General features: G+C 51.0%; 1 protein-coding gene across 1 annotated transcript in view; it reads right to left on the minus strand.

Annotated features, from left to right (window-relative positions):
- Positions 1-2,445: 2,445 nt before the first annotated feature.
- ZW10 (zw10 kinetochore protein) overlaps positions 2,446-27,539 on the minus strand; it is a 114,205-nt gene continuing 89,111 nt past the window's right edge. Inside the window, exons 13-16 of the mRNA XM_075328695.1 lie at positions 15,454-15,584; positions 13,464-13,595; positions 9,769-9,971; positions 2,446-2,646 (exon numbers count right to left, since the gene is read on the minus strand). Coding sequence (XP_075184810.1) covers positions 2,526-2,646; positions 9,769-9,971; positions 13,464-13,595; positions 15,454-15,584 — 587 coding nt within the window. The 3' untranslated portion in view covers positions 2,446-2,525. The remainder of the gene's footprint in view (positions 2,647-9,768; positions 9,972-13,463; positions 13,596-15,453; positions 15,585-27,539) is intronic.

Raw genomic sequence — 27,539 nt, forward strand, 5'->3', positions numbered from 1 at the left:
AGCGGGATCTGGAGGGCCAAGGAGCTTTACAGGGGAGGGGACATGTACTCAGAGAGGAGTGTCCCTCCCCTGTGCCGAACAGCCGCTGGGCGGAGCCGCACTGTCCCTCGGCCAGAAATGTCACAAAAGTTACACAGCACACTCTCCCACCATAATAAAGTACCGGGACCCCCCGAATATAAACGTCTCAGGTACTTAGCTTGCTGAGACGCAGGGTTCCAAGTCCCTGGGGAGGAGTGCTCCGTCCAGCAGGATCCTGAAGGGCTGCGGATGGAGACCGGTCTCCTGCAAAGCAAGGAGAACCGTGCTGGCTCCCACTTCAAGCCAGAGCCCGAGGGATGGTAAAGGAGCGCGGCATGTAAGGCTCCAGCCTTGTAAATCAACCTTAACAGCACCGCCGACACAGTGGGGTGAGAAGGGACATGCCGGGGGTCCAGGCTTGGACCCGCTTTTCTTCAAAAACTTTCCAAAAATGAAAAACCAGATGAGAATGCATGTGTGGATGTATGCCTCCTGAACACAAAGCAATGAACTGGCTAGATCTGGTTATCCAGGGGGTGTATATGCTCAGAGGGAGGAGCTACACTTTTTAGTGTAGTACTTTGTGTGTCCTCCGGAGGCAGAAGCTATACACCCAATGTCTGGGTCTCCCATAGGAATGATAAAGAAAACTGGTCTGTTGCATCAGTGTTTTCTATGCGTTCCTTCCATTTTTTGCTTGATCCGTTATGCTACTGAGCATGCGCAGTTCAAAAAAATGGATCAGTCATTCGATTCCGTCATATGCCAGATGATGACGGATCCGGCGCCCATAGGCTTCCATTATACAACATGCCGGACGGCACTGGATCCGGCGTGGTCTGTTTTTCTGCCGGAAACAAAAACGCTTCATGCTGCCTCCTTTCCGGCCACCGGACGAAGACATTTCGCCACATGCAACGCAAGGCCATCCGGCACAATCCGGCGCGAATACAAGTCAATGGGGAATAAAACTGCACCAGATCCATTTTATCCTTTTTTTTTTTTTTCGCAGGATGGTGCCGGACGGCGAAAAACGGATGTGTGAAAGCAGCCTTAGCTGCGCTGGTCAACACTCCCATAAGAATAGATGTAGCAGCAGAGCGCCTGATCAACCACTTCTCCAATTACACAGGATCTTCAGGGCCCCAGGTTATCGAGATCATTCAGGGCCCAGTGGTCGGACCCCCTGAGATCAGGATCTCATCCCCGTTCCCTTGGATAGAATCAAACTTTCAAATATCCCTTTAAAGCGCACCAATCACCAGGATCACTAGTTACCAGTACAGAGCACCTGAGCATGGTAGTGCTCGCTCATCACTAGTTACCAGTACTGAGCACCCGAGCATGGCAGTGCCCGCTCATCACTAGTTACGAGTACTGAGCACCCGAGCATGGTAGTGCCCGCTCATCACTAGTTACGAGTACTGAGCACCTGAGCATGGTAGTGCTCTCTCATCACTAGTTACCAGTACTGAGCACCCGAGCATGGTAGTGCCCGCTCATCACTAGTTACGAGTACTGAGCACCCGAGCATGGTAGTGCTCATTCATCACTAGTTACGAGTACAGAGCACCGAGCATGGTAGTGCCCGCTCATCACTAGTTACCAGTACAGAGCACCGAGCATGGTAGTGCCCGCTCATCACTAGTTACCAGTACAGAGCACCCGAGCATGGTAGTGCCCGCTCATCACTAGTTACGAGTACTGAGCATGGTAGTGCCCGCTCATCACTAGTTACAAGTACTGAGCATGGTAGTGCCCGTTCATCACTAGTTACGAGTACTGAGCATGGTAGTGCCCGCTCATCACTAGTTACGAGTACTGAGCATGGTAGTGCCCGCTCATCTCTAGTTACGAGTACTGAGCATGCTAGTGCCCGCTCATAATTAGTAGTAATTCTAATCATTTCAAAGCTGACTTACGACCATATTAAAGTTCTGGTTGCTTTTGATGAGGTTGTTAATCATAAATCAGCTGAGGAGCTCCGTAAAAAATAAAAAAAAAAAAACAAAAAACTAAATTGTCAGAATGAAATCACTGACAAATTCTCAGTTAGCTCATTGTGCAGTTAGCATGTAACAGTGCAGCACAAACACCACAGAAAGGAAAGGTTGTAAAAAAAAATAAAGAAATAAAAATAAAGAAATAAAAAAGAAATAAAGCCACAGATAAAACTGACAAAAGCCGCAGATCTGGGGTGAGTCTGTTGGGACGTCTCGCAGTGCACAGATGGAAATGTGCGGCTCTATCGGTGCGGCTGCCGGTGTCACCACCACGAGAGGTCCTTGTGGGAATGTGGCGTGGAGCATCACCATCTTACCTCGATGAAGTCTCGGTGTTTCGTCACTGGGGATTTTGTGCTTTTCGCTTATGTAGGATTACTAATAGCTAAAACTAAAATTTAAAAAAAAAACAACCAAAAACTAAAATTTATGAATGTATTTACTGTTCTTAAACAAATATGTACAGAATATTACAGCCGTATACAGAAGAAGGATCGGGGGTTATTTGATCTTGGTCAGCGCCGCCGCTCGCCTCTCCGTATTCTGAAATAAAGCTCTGATCAAACTCTTCACCTCGTTCGTGGAGAACTCGGTGGCCAACGGCCCCTTACCATCCGCCCACCTGTAAAACAAGAAGCAGGGGGCAAAATATGAGGATATGCAGATACAGAGGACGCAGCTGTGGATTGTATATGGATCCAGAGAAAAACTTAAGGGAAAAAAAAAATTAAAAAAAAAAAAATAAATATATCACTATACTCATCTCTGCTGGTCCCCCTGCAAAAGCGAAATGAGGCGAAACGTTGTCACTGAAATCTGATTATATAGATTGGAGGGGGATAAAAATATTAAAAAAAATGCCATGGGAGCAACAGGTAAGGAGGGTATGTTTTTGTTTTTTTTTTTATTAAGGATCATGCTTTTTCGACATGTAAATTATCCACAAAATGCCCTACGGAAAAAGTGCTGTGTGTGAACGCACCCTAGAGGCACGGCATTTCCTTATAATGATGTAAAGTTGGGTCAGGGTGAGAAAAGAAGGCCAAATAAAGAAAACTGGTCTGTTGCATCAGTGTTTTCTATGCGTTCCTTCCATTTTTTGCTTGATCCGTTTCTAGCAGTGAAGGCTGAGTCCTGGCTGTACGGTTACTTTCACATTGCGTTTCAGTGTCTCAGTCGGGGCATCCATCCAAAATCCCGCCCTTCCCCCCACAAAACGTGTTTCGGACGTATGCGCTGACCGGGCCATTGAGTGTAATGGAGCAGACAGACCAAGTGTATGCTCAGTCTTGCACCATTTTCGGGTCTATACGCTTTTTGCATGCGGATGCCTGAACATAGTCTGCTACGTCTGGGTATCTGCCTGCAGAAAGCGTATAGACCCAAAGAAGGGAATTTTGTTTACTTACCGTAAATTCCTTTTCTTCTAGCTCCAATTGGGAGACCCAGACAGTGGGTGTATAGCTACTGCCCTCTGGAGGCCGCACAAAGAACTACACTTAAAAGTGTAAGGCCCCTCCCCTTCTGGCTATACACCCTCCCGTAGGAGTACAGATTCCTCAGTTTTAGTACCAAAGCAAGAAGGAGGAAAGCCAATAACAGTTTCAAAAACAAATTCAATCCGATAACACGATCGGAGAACTTAAGAAACAACATGAACAACATGTGCACCCGAAAAAACGAAACCCTAAGAACAAATAGGGCGGGTGCTGGGTCTCCCAATTGGAGCTAGAAGAAAAGGAATTTACGGTAAGTAAACAAAATTCCCTTCTTCTTTTTCGCTCCTAATTGGGAGACCCAGACAGTGGGACGTCCAAAAGCAGTCCCTGGGTGGGTAAAAAGATACCACATGAACGGGCTGTCAGACAGCCTCTTCCTACAGGTGGGCCACCGCCGCCTGAAGGACCTGTCTACCTAGGCTGGCATCTGCCGAAGCGTAGGTATGCACTTGATAGTGTTTGGTAAACGTGTGCAGACTCGACCAGGTAGCCGCCTGGCACACTTGCTGAGCCGTAGCCTGATGCCGTAATGCCCAGGACGCACCCACGGCTCTGGTAGAATGGGCCTTCAGTCCAGATGGAATCGGAAGCCCAGCAGAACGGTATGTGTGAAGAATTGGTTCCTTGATCCACCGCGCCAGGGTGGATTTGGAAGCTTGCGATCCCTTATGCTGACCAGCGACTAGGACAAAGAGCGCATCCGAACGGCGTAGAGCCGCCGTGCGAGAAATGTAAATCCTGAGTGCTCTCACCAGGTCCAACAGATGTAAACCCTTTTCAAATTGGTGAACTGGATGCGGACACAAAGATGGTAAGGTGATATCCTGATTGAGATGAAAGGAAGAAACCACCTTGGGAGAAAACTCCGGAATTGGACGCAGTACTACCTTGTCTTGGTGAAACACCAGGAAGGGAGATTTGCAAGATAACGCCGCTAGCTCGGACACTCTTCGAAGAGACGTGACCGCCACAAGAAAAACTACCTTTTGTGAAAGCCGAGAAAGGGGAACCTCTTTCAAAGGCTCGAAAGGCGGCTTCTGGAGAGCAATGAGAACCTTGTTCAGATCCCAGGGTTCCAATGGCCGTCTGTAAGGAGGAACGATATGACAAACTCCTTGGAGAAACGTGCGTACTTTAGAAAGCTGTGCCAAGCGCTTCTGAAAGAATACGGATAGCGCGGAGACTTGACCCTTAAGAGAGCTAAGCGACAAACCTTTTTCCAACCCAGACTGCAGGAAGGAAAGAAAAATTGGCAATGCAAATGGCCAGGGAGAAAACCCTTGAGCCAAGCACCACGCTAAGAATATCTTCCACGTTCTGTGATAGATCTTAGCTGAGGATGGTTTTCTAGCCTGTCTCATTGTGGCAACAACCTTCTGAGATAAACCTGAGGCCGCTAGGATCCAGGACTCAATGGCCACACAGTCAGGTTCAGGGCCGCAGAATTCAGATGGAAAAACGGCCCTTGAGACAGCAAATCTGGACGGTCTGGTAGTGTCCACGGTTGGCCTACCGTGAGATGCCACAGATCCGGGTACCACGACCTTCTTGGCCAATCTGGAGCGACGAGTATGGCTCGATGGCAGTCGGACCTGATTTTCCGGAGAACTCTGGGTAACAATGCTAGAGGTGGGAACACATAGGGGAGTCGGAATTGCGACCAATCCTGAACCAAGGCGTCTGCCGCCAGTGCTCGGTGATCGTGAGACCGTGCCATGAAAACTGGGACCTTGTTGTTGTGCCGTGACGCCATCAGATCGACGTCCGGCGTCCCCCAGCGGCAACAGATCTGCTGAAACACGTCCGGGTGAAGTGACCATTCTCCTGCGTCCATGCCCTGGCGACTGAGAAAGTCTGCTTCCCAGTTTTCCACGCCTGGGATGTGAACTGCGGATATGGTGGACGCTCTGCTTTCCACCCACGTCAAAATCCGTTGGACTTCTTGAAAAGCTTGGCGACTGCGTGTTCCCCCTTGGTGGTTGATGTAAGCCACCGCCGTAGAATTGTCCGACTGAATCCGAATCTGCTTGCCTTCCAGCCATTGTTGGAAGGCTCGCAGGGCAAGATAGATTGCTCTGATTTCCAGAACATTGATCTGCAGGGTGGACTCTTCCAGAGTCCACATCCCCTGAGCCCTGTGGTGGAGATACACCGCTCCCCACCCTGATAGGCTCGCATCCGTCGTGACCACTGCCCAGGACGGGGGAAGGAACGACTTTCCCTGTGACAATGAGTTGGGGAGAAGCCACCAACGGAGAGAGTCCTTGGCAGTCTGAGAGAGGGAGACAGTCCTGTCGAGGGACGTCGATTTCCCGTCCCATTGGCGTAGAATGTCCCATTGTAGAGGGCGCAGATGAAACTGCGCGAACGGGACTGCCTCCATTGCTGCTACCATCTTTCCTAGGAAATGCATGAGGCGCCTCAGTGAGTGCGACTGGCTCTGAAGGAGAGATTGCACTCCAGTCCGTAGCGAGCACTGCTTGTCCAGTGGAAGCTTCACTATCGCTGATAGAGTATGAAACTCCATGCCAAGATAAGTCAGAGATTGGGTCGGGGTTAGATGAGACTTTGGAAAGTTGATAATCCACCCGAAACTCTGGAGAGTGTCTAGTGCCACCTTCAGACTGTGTTGGCATGCCTCTTGAGAGGGTGCCTTTATAAGCAGGTCGTCTAGATACGGGATGACCGAGTGACCCTGCGAGTGCAGAACAGCTACTACTGCTGCCATGACTTTGGTGAAGACCCGGGGGGCTGTTGCCAGACCGAAAGGTAACGCTACGAACTGTAGGTGTTCGTCGTGTATGACGAAGCGTAGGAAACGCTGATGCTCTGGTGCGATCGGCACGTGGAGATACGCATCCTTGATATCTATTGATGCTAGAAAATCTCCTTGAGACATTGAGGCTATGACGGAGCGTAGGGATTCCATCCGGAACCTCCTGACTTTTACGTGTCTGTTGAGCAACTTTAGATCCAGGACGGGCCGATACGATCCGTCCTTTTTTGGGACCACAAACAGATTGGAGTAAAAACCGTGACCTTGTTCCTGAAGCGGGACGGAGGTCACCACTCCTTCCGCCTTTAGAGCGGCCACCGCCTGCAACAGAGCATCGGCTCGGTCTGGTGGTGGAGAAGTTCTGAAGAAACGAGTTGGCGGACGAGAACTGAACTCTATCCTGTACCCGTGAGACAGAATATCCCTCACCCAACGGTCTTTGACGTGTGACAGCCAGATGTCGCCAAAGTGGGAAAGCCTCCCACCGACCGCGGGTGTGGGAATCGGAGACCGCAAGTCAGGAGGACGCCGTTTTGGCAACGGTTCCTCCGGCTGCCCTTTTTGGGCGTGACTGAGACCTCCAAGAATCTGAGCGTCTCTGGTCCTTTTGAGTCTTTTTTGACGATGCGAATTGGGACCTGCCCGGTCCTCGAAAGGACCGATAACCAGACTGACCCTTCCTTTGTTGGGGTTTGTTTTGTCTGTGTTGCGGTAAGGATGAGTCCTTACCCTTGGAGTGTTTGATGATTTCATCCAAACGCTCTCCAAACAATCGGTCACGAGAAAAAGGCAAATTGGTTAAGCACTTCTTGGAATGAGAATCTGCTTTCCAATGTCTCAACCACAGGGCCCTACGCAAAACAACGGAGTTGGCTGACGCCACTGCCGTGCGGCTTGTAGCGTCAAGAACAGCATTAATCGCGTACGACGCGAATGCCGCCATTTGCGAGGTCAATGGTGCTACCTGCGGGGCACATGCACGTGTGACGGAGTCAACTCGCGCAAGCCCGGCTGAGATAGCTTGGAGTGCCCATACGGCCGCAAAAGAAGGCGCTAATGACGCTCCAATCGCTTCATAGATGGATTTCAGCCAGAGCTCCATCTGCCTGTCAGTGGCATCTTTAAGTGCCGCTCCATCTTCAACTGCAACCAAGGATCTAGCTGCAAGCCTGGAAATTGGAGGATCCACTTTTGGACACTGGGTCCAACCCTTGACCACCTCAGGGGGAAAAGGATAGCGTGTATCTTTAAGCCGTTTAGGAAAACGCCTTTCAGGATAAGCGTGGGGTTTCTGGATTGCGTCTCTAAAGTCAGCGTGGTCCAGAAAAGTGCTTAAAGTACGCTTAGGGTATCTGAAATGGATTCTCTCGTGCTGCGAAGCTGACTCCTCCACAAGAGGAGCTGGTGGGGAAATATTTAACATCTTATTGATGTTAAATATAAGATCATTAACTATGGCGTCACCATCTGGTGTATCTAGATTGAGAGCGGTCCCAGGATCAGAATCCTGATCAGTTACGTCCGCCTCATCACCCATAGATTCATCTCGCTGGGATTCTGACCATTGAGATGAATGTGAAGGCCCGTCATAGCGAGCCCGCTTAGGCTGCCCGGGGCCATCGTCCGAGTCAGAGTCTTCACCCTGAGGTGTATATGCCCGTCCCGGAGCTTGGAGCTGAGGGGGACCAGGGGGCAATGATTGCACAGTGTCCGTGGCCTGAAGTACAGGCCTAGCTCGCAATGTGTCAAGAATTTGTGACATAGTGAGAGACATTCTGTCAGCAAAAGCTGCAAACTCAGTTCCTGTCACCTGGACAGCATTCACAGGTGGTACACCCTGGGTCACGTCCAGCAGAGGTCCCGACTGTGCAAGCGCCGCAGGGGCCGAGCACTGCACACAATGGGGGTCCGTGGAGCCTGCTGGTAGAAAAGTCCCACAAGCGGTGCAGGAAGCATATAATGTCTGTGCCTTGGCACCCTTGCGTTTTACGGACGACATGTTGCTGGCTCTCTGCAATGTGAGAGAGTCTATAGCCAAAGGGCGCCCAGCGCTATGCAATACAAAGTATTTGTATAAACAAAATACTAAGAATAATACTGGCACAAGAGGGGGCTTACCGCCCGCTGAATAGCGGGTAAGAGGCTGCAGATTCCCTGTCTGGGTCTCCCCGGCTCCCCTCTGCAGCTCAGCGTGTCAGCAGGAATGGCTGCCGGCGTCTGTGGAGAGGGGCGGTCCGTGGGAGTTCCCAAACAAAAGTGCGGGAACAGTGTCCCCTCTGTGCCGAATGTGAGGGCTGGAGTATGTAAAAACGACTCCAGCCCTCAGCGCTGATGCCCTGGCCAGCGTCCCGCCCCTCTCCTGACTGGCAGGTCTGGGGGCGGGAACGAACGGAAGCAGGCCGCAAAAGCCGGGGACTCGAGTTATCAGCGCGGCCGCCGTAAAAGCGCGGGCCGCGCTGAAGTCCCCGGCGCACCACAAGTGTCAGCCGCGCCGCAGTCCCAGCGGCCGGCATGACCGTTCCTAGACGTGGCCAGCGTCCCGCCCCTCTCCTGACTGGCAGGTCCGGGGGCGGGAACGAACGGAAGCAGGCCGCAAAAGCCGGGGACTCGAGTTATCAGCGCGGCCGCCGTAAAAGCGCGGGCCGCGCTGAAGTCCCCGGCGCACCACAAGTGCCAGCCGCGCCGCAGTCCCAGCGGCCGGCGCGACCGTTTCCCGCTAGTGTGCCTGCTTCAGCGAAGCTGAATGAGGCCTGGCACAAGCGCCGTAGCGCTGATGTCCCCCGGCGCACTACAACACCCAGCAAGCTGCGGTGTGAGCGCCTGCACGGGGACACAGAGTACCTTGAGGATGCAGGGCCATGTCCCTGATGTACTCCGCTCCATCCAGCATCTTCTCCAGGGGCTGTAGATGGAGCACGGTCTCAGTGCCTGGAGACCGGTAAATCCCACTTCACCCAGAGCCCTGTAAAAAGGGATGGGGAAGGAATCAGCATGTGGGCTCCTGCCGCCGTACCCGCAATGGGTACCTCAACCTTACAAACACCTCCGACATACAGTGGGGTGAGAAGGGAGCATGCTGGGGACACTATATGTGTCCTCTTTTCTTCCATCCGATATAGTCAGCAGCTGCTGCTGACTAAAAACAATGGAGCTATGCGTGCGTGTCTGACCTCCTTGCGCACAAAGCTAAAACTGAGGAATCTGTACTCCTACGGGAGGGTGTATAGCCAGAAGGGGAGGGGCCTTACACTTTTAAGTGTAGTTCTTTGTGCGGCCTCCAGAGGGCAGTAGCTATACACCCACTGTCTGGGTCTCCCAATTAGGAGCGAAAAAGAAAATGGTGCAAGACGGAGCATACGCTTCCTCTATCTGCTCCATTATACTCAATGGCCCTGTCGGCGCATACGTCGATCCCATGGTACTAGACTAGGGTTGGACCATAACGGTCCGGAGCAGTGCGAACACCCACCGGTCGACTATCTCCTGGAGATTTGCTTGCAGGATGATCATGAGTTCTTTGAATTTCATCCATTTCTGCACATACACCGGCACCTCCTCCTGGAACTTTTTGTTTTTGCCGTCCTCAAGGAGGGGAGTGAACACCAGGGGTCCTTCCTCTACCATGGTCCTGCACAGCGTGTGCAGCCGCTCTCCATCCTCGGTGGAAATATCCTATCAAAAAAGGAGAGAGAAAACAAATGCGTTACATTTAAAATCAGTCAACGCCAACAAAGAGTCAAGTTTTATGCACAAAGCTTAAAGTGCACAAATTATTACACAGATCCCTTAAGTCTGAGGAGGCTGGTGTACTGACTGTGAATTTCCACGTCACAACATTTTAATAACCATGACATTAAAATGAGCATTTTAGGCGTGAAAGACCTAAAAAGTCCAAGTGTATTTAGTCTCCACCTACCCACCCAGACAGCTGCAGATTGTACTGAGCAGTGTGAGATCTCTGCAGCAGCAGGGAGGAGGGACACTGAGGCGCTAACAATCAGACCAGGTGGGGCAGAGATTTATGAGCAAATAGGAGGGGTGGCGAGGAGATGTCAATCACGCTGCGTGTGAGGTTAAAATGTTCACAAAAGATTAAACAGACATTCTGAAGTGGATTTTCAAAGTCAATATGTGGAGGTCGTCTGAGCTGTAGTATGTTTGTTTAAACGTAATAAGAATATCTGTGTATGTAAATAATCAAAATGTAGATGTAGTTGTATAATAATCTGTCTATGTAGCAATTGCATAGATCTATAATACTCCCTGTTCAAAGTTGTATAGTCATGAAGGGGTTACCAAGGATAAGTGAACAGATGTACAAATAATGGAAGTTTTCAAATAATGAGCAAAAGTCTTATCAGTAATGTTCACACAGAAAGAATGTACAAGAAACAAATTGCGCTGTGAGAAATTAAGGAGTAAAAGTACTCCCTGTTTAGCTTCAAGGCCGAAGTAGCTTTTCTGTATAATTGGATCTATCGAATACACGAGTCAGTTGATGACGCTGGCTCAAGGAGAACATGTCTGTGTCCATTGTCTTATACATTGATATATCAGCACTGATATACAGCTAGTACGGCACAGTCTCTGATTATCCCGAACGAAGACTCCATTAGCAGTCTTTACCTAAATTTCTCCCTTGACACTAGGCCACAGCCTCTATCAGAAGACGGAGCTGCACTGGAGCTGAGCATTTCTGGCTGCCACGGGGATAGAGGGTGTGGGGTGTCGGACCCCGGCCGATCAGACATTGATGACCTATCCTAAGCATAGACCATCAATGTAAAAGTAGTGGACAATCCCCTTTAAATTAAGTCAGCTTCCCAATTTAATAATTGTAATGGATCCGTGAAAAACGCGTGACATGGGGGACTTTGACCCGTACGTGATCCGCTTCTTGCACATCCACTGACTTTTTTTTAATATGAGAGCCTGATCAATGCGAATCAATGTGGTACACGCTGCTATTTTTTATTTGATACATTGATATATCGGCACTGGTATACAGCTAATACGGCACCGTCTTTGGATATCCCAAACGAAGACTCCATTAGCAGTCTTCACCCAAATTCCTCCCTTGACAAATATACTAGCCTCATCAGACTTAAGTGATCCATCTATTAATGTATATAATTTATACTGTTAAATCAAGTGACAGATCCACTTTAAAATGGTTTAACAAAAAAAAAAATAACTTTGGGTGTTCTGATTACAAGTGAGCTGATCCTCAGTGCTCAATGTCAGGCAGCAGCTGCAAAAGCAAAGAAGATTTTAAGGTCTATAAAAAGAAGAAAAACAAAAATATGTGATCCCAGTGTAATATTGGCCTTATGTAAAGCCTCTGTATGGTCACATCCAGTGTTTGGCTCCATGACGTACAAAGGATATACGAGACCTAGAGAGGTTTGAAATAGTGAGCGACTAGATATTCTATATGGGATTGATTGTAGCAATGTCAGATACTGGGTGGCCTTTAAAGAGGTAGTCCGAGATTCGACAAACACCAAAACTACTAAAAAGTTTTATACCCTTTAAATTCGGAGGTCCAGGTCATACCTTATTGAGCAAAGAGATCTCTCATCAAATAGAGAGGAGGACCTGGACCTCCGAATTTAAAGGGTAAAAAACTTTTTAGTAGTGTTGATCAGTGAGGGTCCTGGTACTGAAACTCCCAACAATTGCTCAGAAGAAAAGACCGAGGACCTCAGCATACCCTGGAGAGCGCGCGGAGTGGTATCGGGATAAGAATTAAAGTGAACCTGTCATCAGAAATTTAGCTATAAACCTAAAAGTTCCCCCCTCTGCAGCTCCTGGGCTGGATTCTAGGAAGCTTCCTATAGTTTTTGTGGCCCCTTTTATTCCAAAATAAATACTTTACAAACTTGTACCTTTTCGTATGCAAATTTCGTAAATCTTCCATGGGGACGGGCTGCCTGGTGTCGGTTACTGTCCTCCTGCCGATTTATGCCGCCCCCGAACGCTGAATTTCAAACCTCAGGACGCCGCCCCTGGGCGCCCGTGGTCCCACGCATGCGCTGTGCTACTGTAGCGGTGCCGTGCACTGCGTGCACGTGTGACCGCTGGTGACGCTTTTGCGCGGGCACCGACTGCTCCGTCCGCTCCTCCCATCTATTTCCTGCTGCTGAGCAGTATGGGAAGGAGGTGACGTCCGGTCATCTGGCCAGTGAGCGTTTGCGCAGAACGCTGGAGGAAGAGGGGAAAGTGCGGTCACGAGGTTATGGGCGGCACTTGCTGATGACACTCACAGCGCCGCCCATAACCTCGTGCCCGCGCAAAGTGTCACTAGCGGTCACACGTGCACACAGTGCACGGCACTGCTACAGTAGCACAGCGCATGCGCGGGACCACGGGCGCCCAGGGGCAGCGTCCTGAGGTTTGAAATTCAGCGTTCGGGGGCGGCGTAAATCGGCAGGAGGACAGTAACCGACACCAGGCAGCCCGCCCCCATGGAAAATTTAAGAAATTTGCATACGAAAAGGTACAAGTTTGTAAAGTATTTATTTTGGAATAAAAGGGGCCACAAAAACTATAGGAAGCTTCCTAGAATGCAGCCCAGGAGCAGCAGAGGGGGGAACTTTTAGCTTTATAGCTACATTTCTGATGACAGGTTCCCTTTAAGTAACTAAAAATACTTAATTCAGCCATTTCATAGACTCAGGTATATAGTTTAGTAGATGTAAACTAACACACATATTTATGAATGCTTTTGTTCCTTACGAACACGTATATATGTATATTGCATATTTAGTGATTTTCCTTAACATAGTATATACCAGCACATGTAATTTTAAAGATGGCTGCTGCATCCTGGACAACTCCCAAAGAAAATGATGAACAAAGGAATTCCTAAAGTTTTGACTGACCAATCCAACAGAGACTATGCTAATTCCGATATGTCCTAAGTCCAGCCTGCGATACTTGATTGGACTGTATTTTGTCTACACCCTTCACTTCTCCGAGAGCTATAGAAAGTTTCAAAGACCAGTTAGTCAGCGCCTGTCATGGAGAAGGTCCATAACCGATAGAACGATAACCGACACTTTCTCGCGTGCACACATGACAATATAATTTGGAACAGCAGTCAGATCCAGAGAGACCGCTTGAGTCTCATGTTAACACCAACAGTGGTTATACTGGTTTTACCTCCAGCGCAGTTATCTTGGTGATTATCTCGGTAATGGCGGTGTTTAATAACGTCCCCATGGCTTTGCAGTAAATGCCCACGGGCAGCACGTCCTGCCACACTTTACCCAGGCGACTCAGCTGATGAATAACCTAAAAAAAAAAAAAAAAAAAAGAAAAAAAAAAAAAAGTCAATATTCAGAAGCAATATACGAGAAAATGGCACAAATACAGAGACACAGAAAGGGTCAGAACCATCAGAAAGCGTCAGTTCCATTAACTCCCATAGAAATGAATGGAGGGTCTGCGCAGCCGCCATGTCCGTACCCTGTCTGGGAGCAGAAGTGTCAGTCACACTGGGTGGGACAGAAGACCCCCCCTAACTAAGGATAGATCATATAACCCACTTCTGGGACCTGCACCCATCACTGTCTATGATATATATAGTTTTACGCCTGTCGTTACGGGGTTTAACAAAATATTCTTCTTGTCCGCCCTCACAGGTGATAATGGAGGTTGTTAATAGTGAAAGGAGTAAATGGCCCCCTAATGTGACAGCTCCCCGAGAATAAACAAGTATTGGACATGTTAAAAGCAAAACATGATCCAGCTTTCCCCCCATACATCAGGGACAGTCACGACACCCTCATACACATTAGATGGTCACCAAATCCTGCCAAAATCCCATCGCTGATAGGGAGGGAGGTTCTGCCGCTATGACATCCAGAGGACCCAATGATTTAGGCAGAACCTTGTCCATTTGGAGCACATGTTCGCTCCACTTATTATCTATGGCACTGCTGGAAAGATCCAAGTTCTCTATTCTGACATTTCCAGCAGTCCCATAGACAATAAATGGAGCAGTGGTGCACAAACTCTACCTCTAATCAATTCTCAGTCGGACTGCTGCAATCCTCTATGATCCCAAGGAGAACGTTTTGGAATATCCCTTAAAGGGAACCTGTCAGCAGAAATTTTGCACTAAACCTAAAAGTTTCCCCCTCTGCAGCTCATGGGCTGCATTCTAGGAAGGTTCCTATCGTTATTGTGCCCCCTTTTAGACCAAAATAAATACTTTATAAAGTGGTACCTTTTTGTATGCAAATCTTGATAATGGTACACGGGGGCGGGCTGTCGTCCGTTATTCTGCCTCCTGCCGCTTTACGCCGTCCCCCATCGCTCAATTTCATACCTCAGGACGCCGCCCAGTGCTCTCGAGGTCTCGCGCATGCGCCGTGCCACTCTAGCGGGACTGTGCACTGTGACCGCTGGTGACGTGTTGCGCAGGCACGAGATTATGGGCGGCGCTGTGTTTTTCATCAGCAAGTACCCGCCCATAATCTCGTGCCCGCGCTTTCCCCTCTGCCTCCACCGTTCTGCACAAGCGCTGGCCAGATGACCCCACGTCACCTCTTTCCCATCTTGCCCTGGAGCAGGAAATAGATGGGAGGAGCGGAGCAGCATAACTGTGGAGGCAGAGTGAAAAGCGCGGGCACGAGATTATGGGCAGGTACTTGCTGATGAAAATCACAGCGCCGCCCATAATCTCACGCCTACGCAACACGTCACCAGCGGTCACACTGTGCACAGTCCCGCTAGAGTGGCACGGCGCATGCGCAAGACCTCGGACGCACTGGGCGGCCTCCTGAGGTTTGAAATTGAGTGATGGGGGACGGTGTAAAGCAGCAGGAGGCAGGATAACGGACACTAGACAGCCCGCCCCCGTGTACGATTTGCAAGATTTGCATAGGAAAAGGTACCACTTTATAAGGTGTTTATTTTGGTCTAAAAGGGGGCACAAGAACAGGAACATTGCTAGAATGCAGCCCAGGAGCTGCAGAGGGGGAATCTTTTAGGTTTAGTGCAAAATTTCTGCTGACAAGTTCCCTTTAACACTAGAAGTCCCAGGAATTTCGAGCTCCATAGGATTCCAAATTGTAGAAATGTTAAATGACCCCTCTCTGGGACTTCAGTGTTAAAACCCACTGCCTTACATTCTGCGGTTTCGTACCTGCCGTATCGCTTTGTGCCCCGCAATGTAATTGTTTTCGTCTTCCATATTAACGAAGGAGCGAGCATTTGATAATCTGTCCAGGAGGTCGCCTTTCTGCAGCCGCATTTGTGCCAGGAAAGTCTCTGTGCCTATTGGAAACAACACAGGGATAACTTCAGGGTCATCGGTATCGCAGGTTATGTATGAGCTCTCTTCATATAATGCATTTATACTAGCTGCAGATCTCAAATGTAGAAAGAAAAGAAGGGTATTTTGTTACTTACCGTAAATTCCTTTTCTTCTAGCTCCTATTGGGAGACCCAGACGATTGGTGTATAGCACTGCCTCCGGAGGCCACACAAAGCATTACACTAAAAAGTGTAAGGCCCCTCCCCTTCTGGCTATACACCCCCAGTGGGATCACTGGCTCACCAGTTTTAGTGCAAAAGCAAGAAGGAGGAAAGCCAATAACTGGTTTAAACAAATTCACTCCGAAGTAACGTCGGAGAACTGAAAACCGTTTAACATGAACAACATGTGTACCCGAAAAACAACCAAAAATCCCGAAGGACAACAGGGCGGGTGCTGGGTCTCCCAATAGGAGCTAGAAGAAAAGGAATTTACGGTAAGTAACAAAATTCCCTTCTTCGGCGCTCCATTGGGAGACCCAGACGATTGGGACGTCCAAAAGCTGTCCCTGGGTGGGTAAAGAAATACCTCATGTTAGAGCTGCAAAGACAGCCCTCCCCTACGGGGAGGCAACTGCCGCCTGCAGGACTCTTCTACCTAGGCTGGCGTCCGCCGAAGCATAGGTATGCACCTGATAATGTTTGGTGAAAGTGTGCAGACTCGACCAGGTAGCTGCCTGGCACACCTGTTGAGCCGTAGCCTGGTGTCGTAATGCCCAGGACGCACCCACGGCTCTGGCAGAATGGGCCTTCAGCCCTGATGGAACCGGAAGCCCAGCAGAACGGTAGGCTTCAAGAATTGGTTCTTTGATCCATCGAGCCAGGGTGGCTTTTGAAGCCTGCGACCCTTTGCGCTTACCAGCGACAAGGACAAAGAGCGCATCCGAGCGGCGCAGGGGCGCCGTGCGGGAAATGTAGATTCTGAGTGCTCTCACCAGATCCAACAAATGTAAATCCTTTTCATACCGATGAACTGCATGCGGATAAAAGGAAGGCAAGGAGATATCCTGATTAAGGTGAAAAGAGGATACCACCTTAGGGAGAAACTCCTGAATGGGGCGCAGCACTACCTTGTCCTGGTGGAACACCAGGAAGGGAGCTTTGGATGACAGCGCTGCTAGTTCAGACACTCTCCGAAGAGACGTGACCGCTACCAGAAATGCCACTTTCTGTGAGAGTCGAGAAAGTGACACATCCCTCAGGGGCTCGAAAGGCGGCTTCTGGAGAGCAACAAGGACCTTGTTTAGATCCCACGGATCTAACGGCCTCCTGTACGGAGGTACGATATGACACACCCCCTGCAGGAACGTGCGCACCTTAGACAGTCGCGCTAGACGCTTCTGAAAAAACACGGATAGTGCCGAGACTTGCCCTTTAAGGGAGCCGAGCGACAAGCCCTTTTCCAACCCAGATTGCAGGAAGGAAAGAAAGACAGGTAACGTGAATGGCCAGGGGGATACTCCTTGTGCAGAGCACCAGGATAAGAATATCTTCCACGTTCTGTGGTAGATCTTAGCAGACGTGGGCTTCCTAGCCTGTCTCATGGTGGCAACGACCCCTTGGGATAATCCTGAAGACGCTAGGATCCAGGACTCAATGGCCACACAGTCAGGTTCAGGGCCGCAGAATTCCGATGGAAAAACGGCCCTTGGGACAGTAAGTCTGGTCGGTCTGGTAGTGCCCACGGTTGGCCGACCGTGAGATGCCACAGATCCGGGTACCACGACCTCCTCGGCCAGTCTGGGGCGACGAGTATGACGCGGCCGCAATCGGATCTGATCTTGCGTAACACTCTGGGCAAGAGTGCCAGAGGTGGAAACACATAAGGGAGCCGGAACTGCGACCAATCTTGCACTAAGGCGTCTGCCGCTAGAGCTCTTTGATCGCGAGACCGCGCTATGAAGGTCGGGACCTTGTTGTTGTGCCGAGACGCCATTAGGTCGACGTCCGGCACCCCCCAGCGGCGGCAGATTTCCTGAAACACGTCCGGGTGAAGGGACCATTCCCCTGCGTCCATGCCCTGGCGACTGAGGAAGTCTGCTTCCCAGTTTTCTACGCCCGGGATGTGAACTGCGGATATGGTGGATGCTCTTTCCTCCACCCACATCAGAATCCGCCTGACTTCCTGGAAGGCTTGCCGACTGCGTGTCCCTCCTTGGTGGTTGATGTATGCCACCGCTGTGGAGTTGTCCGACTGAATTCGGATCTGCTTTCCTTCCAGCCACTGCTGGAAGGCTAATAGGGCAAGATACACTGCCCTGATTTCCAGAACATTGATCTGAAGGGTGGACTCCTGCTGAGTCCACGTCCCTTGAGCCCTGTGGTGGAGAAAAACTGCTCCCCACTCTGACAGACTCGCGTCTGTCGTGACCACTGCCCAGGATGGGGGCAGGAATGATCTTCCCTGTGATAATGAGGTGGGAAGAAGCCACCATTGCAGAGAGTCCTTGGTCATCTGAGAAAGGGAGACTGTCCTGTCTAGGGAAGTTGTCTTCCCGTCCCACTGGCGGAGAATGTCCCATTGAAGTGGACGCAGATGAAACTGCGCGAACGGGACTGCCTCCATTGCTGCTACCATCTTCCCTAGGAAGTGCATGAGGCGCCTTAAGGGGTGCGACTGACCCTGAAGGAGAGACTGCACCCCTGTCTGTAGTGACCGCTGCTTGTCCAGCGGAAGCTTCACTATCGCTGAGAGAGTATGAAACTCCATGCCAAGATACGTTAGTGATTGAGTCGGTGCCAGGTTTGACTTTGAAAAGTTGATGATCCACCCGAAAGTCTGGAGAGTCTCCAGCGCAACATTCAGGCTGTGTTGGCATGCCTCTTGAGAGGGTGCTTTGACAAGCAGATCGTCCAAGTAAGGGATCACCGAGTGTCCCTGAGAGTGCAAGACTGCTACCACTGCCGCCATGATCTTGGTGAAAACTCGTGGGGCTGTCGCCAGACCAAATGGCAGAGCTACGAACTGGAGATGGTCGTCTCCTATCACGAAACGTAAAAAACGTTGGTGCTCTGTAGCAATCGGCACGTGGAGATAAGCATCTTTGATGTCTATTGATGCAAGGAAATCTCCTTGAGACATTGAGGCAATGACGGAGCGGAGGGATTCCATCCGGAACCGCCTGGCGTTCACATGCTTGTTGAGCAGCTTTAGGTCCAGAACAGGACGGAACGAGCCGTCCTTTTTTGGAACCACGAAGAGATTGGAGTAAAAACCTTGTCCTTGTTCCTGCAGAGGAACAGGGATCACCACTCCTTCTGCTCTTAGTGAGCACACCGCCTGCAGAAGGGCATTTGCTCGGTCGGGATGTGGGGAGGTTCTGAAGAACCGAGGCGGAGACCGAGAACTGAACTCTATCCTGTACCCGTGAGACAAAATGTCTGCTACCCACCGGTCTTTGACCTGTGGCAGCCAAATGTCGCAAAAGCGGGAGAGCCTGCCACCGACCGAGGATGCGGAGGGATGAGGCCGAAAGTCATGAGGCAGCCGCCTTGGAAGCGGTTCCTCCGGTTGCTTTCTTGGGGCGTGAATGAGCCCGCCAGGAATCTGAGCTCCTTTGCTCCTTCTGAGTCCCTTTGGACGAGGAGAATTGGGTCTTGCTGGAGCCTCGAAAGGACCGAAACCTCGACTGCCACTTCCTCTGTTGAGGTTTGCTCGATCTGGGCTGGGGTAAGGAGGAGTCCTTACCCTTGGACTGTTTAATGATCTCAGCCAATTGCTCACCAAACAGTCTGTCTCCAGAGAGTGGCAAGCTGGTTAAACATTTCTTGGAAGCAGACTCTGCTTTCCATTCCTTTAACCACAAGGCTCTGCGCAAAACGACAGAGTTGGCAGACGCCATTGAGGTACGGCTCGTAGAGTCTAGGACAGCGTTGATAGCGTAAGTCGCAAACGCAGACATTTGCGAGGTTAGGGACGCTACTCGTGGCACTGCTGGACGTATGATAGAGTCCACCTGTGCCAGGCCAGCTGAAATAGCTTGGAGTGCCCACACGGCCGCGAATGCTGGAGCAAACGACGCGCCGATAGCTTCATAGACAGACTTTAACCAAAGGTCCATCTGTCTGTCATTGGCATCTTTAAGTGAAGCCCCATCTTCCACTGCAACTATGGATCTTGCCGCAAGCCTGGAGATTGGGGGGTCCACCTTTGGACACTGGGTCCAGCGTTTGACCACGTCAGGGGGAAAGGGATAACGTGTATCCTTAAGACGTTTGGAGAAACGCTTATCTGGATAAGCATGATGTTTCTGGACTGATTCTCTGAAGTCAGAGTGGTCCAGAAAAGTACTCAATTTACGCTTAGGATACCGGAAAAGGAACTTCTCCTGCTGTGCAGCTGCCTCCTCTGCTGAAGGGGCTGGGGGAGAAATATCCAACAGTCTATTGATGGCCGCTATAAGGTCATTTACCATAGCGTCACCATCAGGGGTATCTAGATTGAGAGCGGTGTCAGGATTAGATTCCTGATCACCCACCTCTGTCTCCTCATACAGAGCCTCGTCTCGCTGAGACCCTGACCAGTGTGATGACGGCGAGGGTCTTTCCCAGCGAGCCCGCTTAGGCTGCCTGGGACTGTCATCCGAGTCAGAGTCTTCAGCCTGTGATGCCTGGGACCCCCTTGGAGCACGGATTAGTTCCAACTGAGGGGGACCGGGGAGCATAGACACAGCAGTGTCCATGGTCTGAGAAACTGGCCTGGACTGCAAGGTTTCCAGGATTTTTGTCATAGTCACAGACATCTTATCAGCAAAAACTGCAAATTCTGTCCCCGTCACCGGGGCACGGTTCACAGGCGTCTCTGCCTGGGCCACTACTACCATAGACTCTGGCTGCCGAAGTGGCACAGGGATTGAACATTGCACACAATGGGGGTCATTGGAACCTGCCGGTAGATTAGCCCCACATGCGGCACAAGCAGTGCATACCGCCTGTGCCTTGGCACCCTTGCGTTTTGCGGATGACATGTTGTTGTCTCCTCAGAGCAATGTAGGGTATAAGCCAAGAAGCGACTGTACAGTGCAATATAAATATATATGGTACAGGGAAAAAATGCACCAAATAACACTGTGGCACTAGTGGGGCCAGCACTTATGTGCAGCTTACCGCCCGCATAAACGCGGGTGTGTGGTCGCCAGAGTCCCTTGTCTGAGTCCCCCAGAGCCTGTGTCCGTTCTCCAGCCAGACTGCATGCAGGAATGGCTGCCGGCGTCCTGTGGAGAGGGGCGGGCCCTGGGCGTGTTGAGACCAAGAGCGGGAAACTTGCGTCCCCACTGTGCCCAGTGAGAGGGCTGGAGTATGTAAATAAGACTCCAGCCCTCGGCGCTGGCTATAGAACAGCGTCTCTCCCTTTCCCTGATTGACAGGGTGGGGGCGGGAACGAAGCAGAGCTAGGCCGCAAAAGCCGGGGACTAGATTTATGAGCGCTGCCGCCGTAAAAGCGCGGGCAGCGCGAGTCCCCGGCGCACTACAAGTCCCAGCGGCGCCGCCGCTCCCGGAGCGGCCGGCGCGGTAGTTCCCAAGACATAAAATCACTCAGCTAAGCTGCAGTGACTCTAACCCGAGCGCGCAGCGCTAGTGCCCCCGGCGCACTAGCACACCCAGCAAGCCTGGAGTGTGCGTGGCCTGTCTGTGCGGGGACACAGAGTACCTGAACGTTGCAGGGCCTTGTCCCTGACTGTACTCAGCTCCTCCAGCAGGGTCTCTGGGTCTGTGGATGGAGCTCGGCCTCAGGGTTTGGGGGCCGGTAAGATCCCACTTCCACAGAGCCCCTCAGGGGGATGGGGAAGGAAAGCAGCATGTGGGCTCCAGCCTCCGTACCCGCAATGGGTACCTCAACCTTACAAACCGCAAGTGGGGTGAGAAGGGAGCATGCTGGGGGCCCTATCTGGGCCCTCTTTTCTTCCATCCGATAGAGTCAGCAGCTTCTGCTGACTAAACAGTGGAGCTATGCGTGGATGTCTGACCTCCTTCGCACAAAGCAGAAAACTGGTGAGCCAGTGATCCCACTGGGGGTGTATAGCCAGAAGGGGAGGGGCCTTACACTTTTTAGTGTAATGCTTTGTGTGGCCTCCGGAGGCAGTGCTATACACCAATCGTCTGGGTCTCCCAATGGAGCGCCGAAGAAAAAAAAAAAAAAGAATTCTCTGATGCACCACTTTTTTTTTGGTTACCTTGCATATATGCATTTTTAGATTTCATTTTAGGCAACTGATGAAGGCTTTCAGAAAGGCGAAACGCGTCGTACTGGCACATCTTGCCAATCCTTGTTCTTAAGTATTTAAAAAATCTATTAAAATCAGTCTTTCTGGATCTTTTCTCATCCAGATCGACTGGGAGCGCCAATCACTACTCTTAGCCCCTGCTGAAGGGGACTCCCACAGTTCCCCAAACAGGCAGCATACTGTCCCTCCGGAGCATGATCCCAACTTTTACATGCATTGACGCTTCTCCAAGGTGAGTGTGTTAATGTTCCTTAGGGTACGGTTCGACTTGCATACAGCTTCCGATGAGAGAGCAGAAGCGATCTGTTAATGACCCTCTGTTGCGAGCGTCAGCCGAGGGTCATGTGACGGATGCGATCTTGGGATCATATCACAGCTGCGGAGAAGAGGGAGTGAGCACTTTCTCCCCATCTCCTCTGTTGCCTGTCTCTGCAAACAGTGTGTCCACACATATCCTGTCCACCGCCATTAACTTGAGAACGGCGGCAGCTATAGGCATAGAAGTGGTGTCTAGGTATAGTAAAGTAGCCATGCGCTACGCAATGAAACCATCTATAGCGCCACCTGGTGGAAAACAATGGAGTTAGCATTTTTATCTCGAAAACGGAACGAGATAGAGGAAAAGAAGGGAATTTTGTTTACTTACCGTAAATTCCTTTTCTTCTAGCTCTAATTGGGAGACCCAGACAATTGGGTGTATAGCTACTGCCTCCGGAGGCCACACAAAGTATTACACTTAAAAGTGTAAGGCCCCTCCCCTTCTGCCTATACACCCCCCGTGGGATCACGGGCTCCTCAGTTTTAGTGCAAAAGCAAGAAGGAGGAAAGCCAATAAACTGGTTTAAGCAAATTCAATCCGAAGGAATATCGGAGAACTGAAACCATTCAACATGAACAACATGTGTGTACAAAAAAAAAACAGGGGCGGGTGCTGGGTCTCCCAATTAGAGCTAGAAGAAAAGGAATTTACGGTAAGTAAACAAAATTCCCTTCTTTGTCGCTCTATTGGGAGACCCAGACAATTGGGATGTCCAAAAGCAGTCCCTGGGTGGGTAAAATAATACCTCGTAATAGAGCCGTAAAACGGCCCCTTTCTACAGGTGGGCAACCGCCGCCTGAAGGACTCGTCTGCCTATGCTGGCATCCGCCGAAGCATAGGTATGCACCTGACAGTGTTTCGTGAAAGTGTGGAGGCTGGACCAGGTAGCCGCCTGACACACAAACTGAGCCGTAGCCTGGTGCCTCAAGCCCAGGACGCATCCACCGCTCTGGTAGAATGGACCTTCAGCCCTGAGGGAACCGTAAGCCCAGCAGAACGATAAGCTAGAGAATTGGTTCCTTGAACCACCGAGCCAGTCTTGATTTGGAAGCCTGCAACCCTTTACGCTGGCTAGCGACAAGGACAAGAGTGCTTCCGAGCGGCGCAGGGACGCCGTACGATCGATGAAGAGTCTGAGTGCTCTCACCAGATCTAATCAAGTGCAAATCCTTTTCACATTGGTGAACTGGATGAAGACAAACAGAGGGTACGGATACCCTGATTGAGATGAAAGGGGGGATTCCACCTTAGGGAGAAATTCCTGGAACCGGACGCAGAACCCCTTGACCTGGTGAGACACCGGGAAGGGGACTTTGCACGACAATGCTGCCCCGACAGACACTCTCCGAAGTGAAGTGGCTGCCCCTAGGAAAACCACTTTCTGAGAAAGGCGTGAGAGAGAAAAAACCCTCATAGGCTCGAATGGTGGTTTCTGCAGAACCATCAGCACCCTGTTCAAATCACAGGGTTCTAACAGTCGTTTGTAAGGAAGGACTAAGCGGCAAACCCCCTGCAGGAACGTTCGTACCTGAGGTAGTCTTGCTAGGCGCTTCTGAAAAAAAATACAGAGAGCGCTAAGATTTGTCCCTAACGGGAACCGAGCGACAAACCTTTTTCCAACCGAATTGCAGGAAGGAAAGAAAGTAGGCAAGGCAATTGGCCAGGGAGAAACTCCCTGAGCAGAGGACCAAGATAAGAATATCTTCCACGTTCTGTGGTAGATCTTGGCAGATGTGTGTTTTCTGGCCTGTCTCATAGTGGTAATGACTCCTTGAGATAACCCTGCAGATGCTAGGATCCAGGACTCAATGGCCACTCCATCAGGTTGAGGGTCGCAGAATTCAGAAGGAAAAAACGACCCTTGAGACAGCAAGTCTGGTCGGTCTGATAGTTCCCCCGGTTGGCCTACCGTGAGATGCCACAGATCCGGGTACCACGACCTCGTCGGCCATTTTGGAGCGACGAGGATGGCGCGGCGGCAGTCGGACCTGATTTTGCGTAACACTCTGGGCAACAGTGCCAGAGGTGGGAACGCATAAGGGAGTTGAAACTGCGACCAATCCTGAACGAAGGCGTCTGCCGCCAGAGCTCTGTGATCGTGAGACCGCGCCATGAATGTCGGGACCTTGTTGTTGTGCTGAGACGCCATTAGGTCGACGTCCGGCATCCCCCAGCGGCAACAGATCTCCTGAAACACGTCCGGGTGAAGGGACCATTCCCCTGCATCCATGCCCTGGCGACTGAGAAAGTCTGCTTCCCAGTTTTCTACGCTCGGGATGTGAACTGCGGATATGGTGGGTGCTGTGGCTTCCACCCACAGCAGAATCCGCCGGACTTCCTGGAAGGCTTGCCGACTGCGTGTCCCACCTTGGTGGTTGATGTAAGCCACCGCTGTGGAGTTGTCCGACTGAATTCGGATCTGCCTGCCTTCCAGCCACTGCTGGAACGCTTTTAGGGCAAGATACACTGCCCTGATCTCCAGAACATTGATCTGAAGTGAGGACTCTTGCTGAGTCCACGTACCCTGAGCCCTGTGGTGGAGAAAGATCGCTCCCCACCCTGACAGACTCGCGTCCGTCGTGACCACCGCCCAGTATGGGGTTAGGCAAGATTTCCCTTTCGATAATGAGGTGGGAAGAAGCCACCACGGAAGGGAAGCTTTGGTTGCTTGAGAGAGGGAGACGTTCCTGTCTAGGGACGTCGGCATCCTGTCCCACTTGCGTAGGATGTCCCATTGAAGAGGACGCAGGTGAAACTGCACGAAAGGGACTGCTTCCATTGCTGCCACCATCTTCCCCAGGAAGTGCATGAGGCGCCTCAAGGGGTGTGACCGACCTTGAAGGAGTGATTGTACCCCTGTCTGTAGTGAACGCTGTTTGTCCAGCGGAAGCTTCACTATCGCTGGAAGAGTATGAAACTCCATGCCAAGATATGTCAGCGATTGGACCGGTGTCAGATTTGACTTTGGAAAATTGAAGATCCACCTGAAACTCTGTAGAATCTCCAGAGTAACGTTGAGGCTGTGTTGGCATGCCTCTTGAGAGGGTGCCTTGACCAGCAGATCGTCTAAGTAGGGTATCACTGAGTGACCCTGAGAGTGGAGGACCGCAACTACTGTAGCCATGACCTTGGTGAAAACCCTTGGGGCTGTCGCCAGGCCGAACGGCAGTGCCGCGAACTGAAGGTGTTCGTCTCCTATGGCGAAGCGCAAGAAGCGCTGATGCTCTGGAGCAATTGGTACATGGAGATAAGCATCCTGATATCGATCGATGCTAGGAAATCTCCTTGGGACATTGAGGCGATGACGGAGCGGAGGGATTCCATCCAGAACCGCCTGGTCCTTACGTGTTTGTTGAGCAGTTTTAGGTCCAAAACAGGACAGAAGGACCCGTCCTTCTTTGGAACCACGAACAGGTTGGAGTAGAAACCGTGACCCTGTTGCTGAAGAGGAACCGGGACCACCACTCCTTCTGCCTTCAGAATGCCCACCGCCTGCAGCAGAGCCTTGGCTCGCTCGGGAGGCGGAGATGTTCTGAAGAATCGAGTCGGAGGACGAGAGCTGAACTCTATCCTGTAACCGTGAGACAAAATGTCTCTCACCCCAACGGTCTTTTACTTGTGGCAGCCAGGTGTCGCAAAAGCGGGAGAGCGTGCCACCGACCGAGGATGCGGTGTGAGGAGGCCGTAAGTCATGAGGAAGCCGCCTTGGTAGCGGCGCCTCCGGCGGTCTTTTTAGGGCGTGATTTAGACCGCCACGCGTCGGAGTTCCTCTGATCCTTCTGAGGCCTTTTGGACGAGGAGAATTGGACCTGCCTGCGCCCCGCAAGGACCGAAACCTCGACTGTCCCCTCCTCTGTTGGGGTATGATCAGTTTAGCCTGAGGAAAGGATGTATCCTTTCCTTTGGATTGTTTGATGATTTCATCCAGTCGCTCACCAAACAAGCGGTCGCCAGAGAATGGCAAACTGGTTAGGCACTTTTTTGGAAGCAGAATCTGCCTTCCATTCCCGCAACCACAAGGCTCTGCGTAATACCACTGAATTGTCGGACGCAACCGCCTTCCGGCTCGCCGAGTCCAGGACAGCATTAATGGCGTATGACGCAAACGCTGACGTTTGAGATGTTAAAGACGCAGCCTGCGACGCAGACATACGTGTGACTGCCTCAATTTGCGTTTGAGCCGCTGAGACCGCTTGGAGCGCCCAGACGGCTGCGAAACCTGGAGCAAAGACACGGCAATAGCTTCATAGATGGATTTCAACCAGAGCTCCATCTGTCTGTCAGTGGCATCTTTGAGTGAAGCCATATCTTCCACTGCAACTAAGGATTTAGCCGCTGGAGATAGGAGGTCCACATTGGAACACTGAACCCAGCCCTTGACAACGTCAAAAGGGAAGAGATAACGTGTATCCTTAAGGCGTTTGGAAAAAACGATATCTGGACAAGCCTGGTGGTTCTGGACTGCCTCCCTGAAGTCAGAGTGATCCAGAAAGCGTACTCAATGTACGCTTGGGGAACCTGAAACGGAACTTCTCCTGCTGAGAAGCTAACTCCTCAGGCGTAGGAGCTGAGGGAGAAATAACCAACATATGATTGATGGACGCCGTAAGATCGTTCACTACGGTGTCACAATCAGGTGTATCCAGGTAGAGAACGTTCTCAGGATCAGAATCCTGACCAGATACCTCCGCCTTATCATAGAGAGAGTCCCCATGCTGAGACCCTGAATGATGCTGTGACGTCGAGGGATGCTCCCAGCGAGGTCGCTTAGGGGGTCTGGGACTGCGGTCCGAGTCAGACCCCTCACCCTGGGATCCCTGAGACACTCCAGGAGCACCTTGTACCAACTGGGGGGGGGGGGGACCAGGGGCAATGAATCAACAGAGCCCATGGTCTGAGGGACCGGTCTGGACTGCAAGGCTTCTAGTATCTTAGCCATAGTCTCAGAAAGTCTGAAGTAAATACTGCAAACTCCGTCCCCATCACCTGGACCATTAGCAGAGACTCCGGCTGAGTCAGTTCCACAAGGGCCGTGCATTGCATACAATTGGGGTCCGTGGAACCTGCCGGCAGTATAGCCGTACATGCTGTACAGGCTGCATAGAAAACCTGTGCTTCTGCACCCTTGTTTTTCACAGACGATATGCTGTTATCTCCCCCGAACAATCAAGGAGGGTATATAGCCAAAATACAAAAGTGCGACCGAACAGTGCAATGTATAGCGTACAAGCATATATCTATATGTGCATTTCGGCACTAGTGGGGTCAGCACCACAGGTGCTGCTTACCGCCCGCTCACAGCGGTTGTGTGACCACCAGAATCCCTGCCAGGGTCTTCCCAAACTTGTCTCTTTTCTCAGTCACAGAAAAAAC

Source organism: Anomaloglossus baeobatrachus, chromosome 11, assembly GCF_048569485.1.
Source record: "Anomaloglossus baeobatrachus isolate aAnoBae1 chromosome 11, aAnoBae1.hap1, whole genome shotgun sequence".
In the NCBI taxonomy this organism is placed as follows: Eukaryota; Metazoa; Chordata; class Amphibia; order Anura; family Aromobatidae; genus Anomaloglossus; species Anomaloglossus baeobatrachus.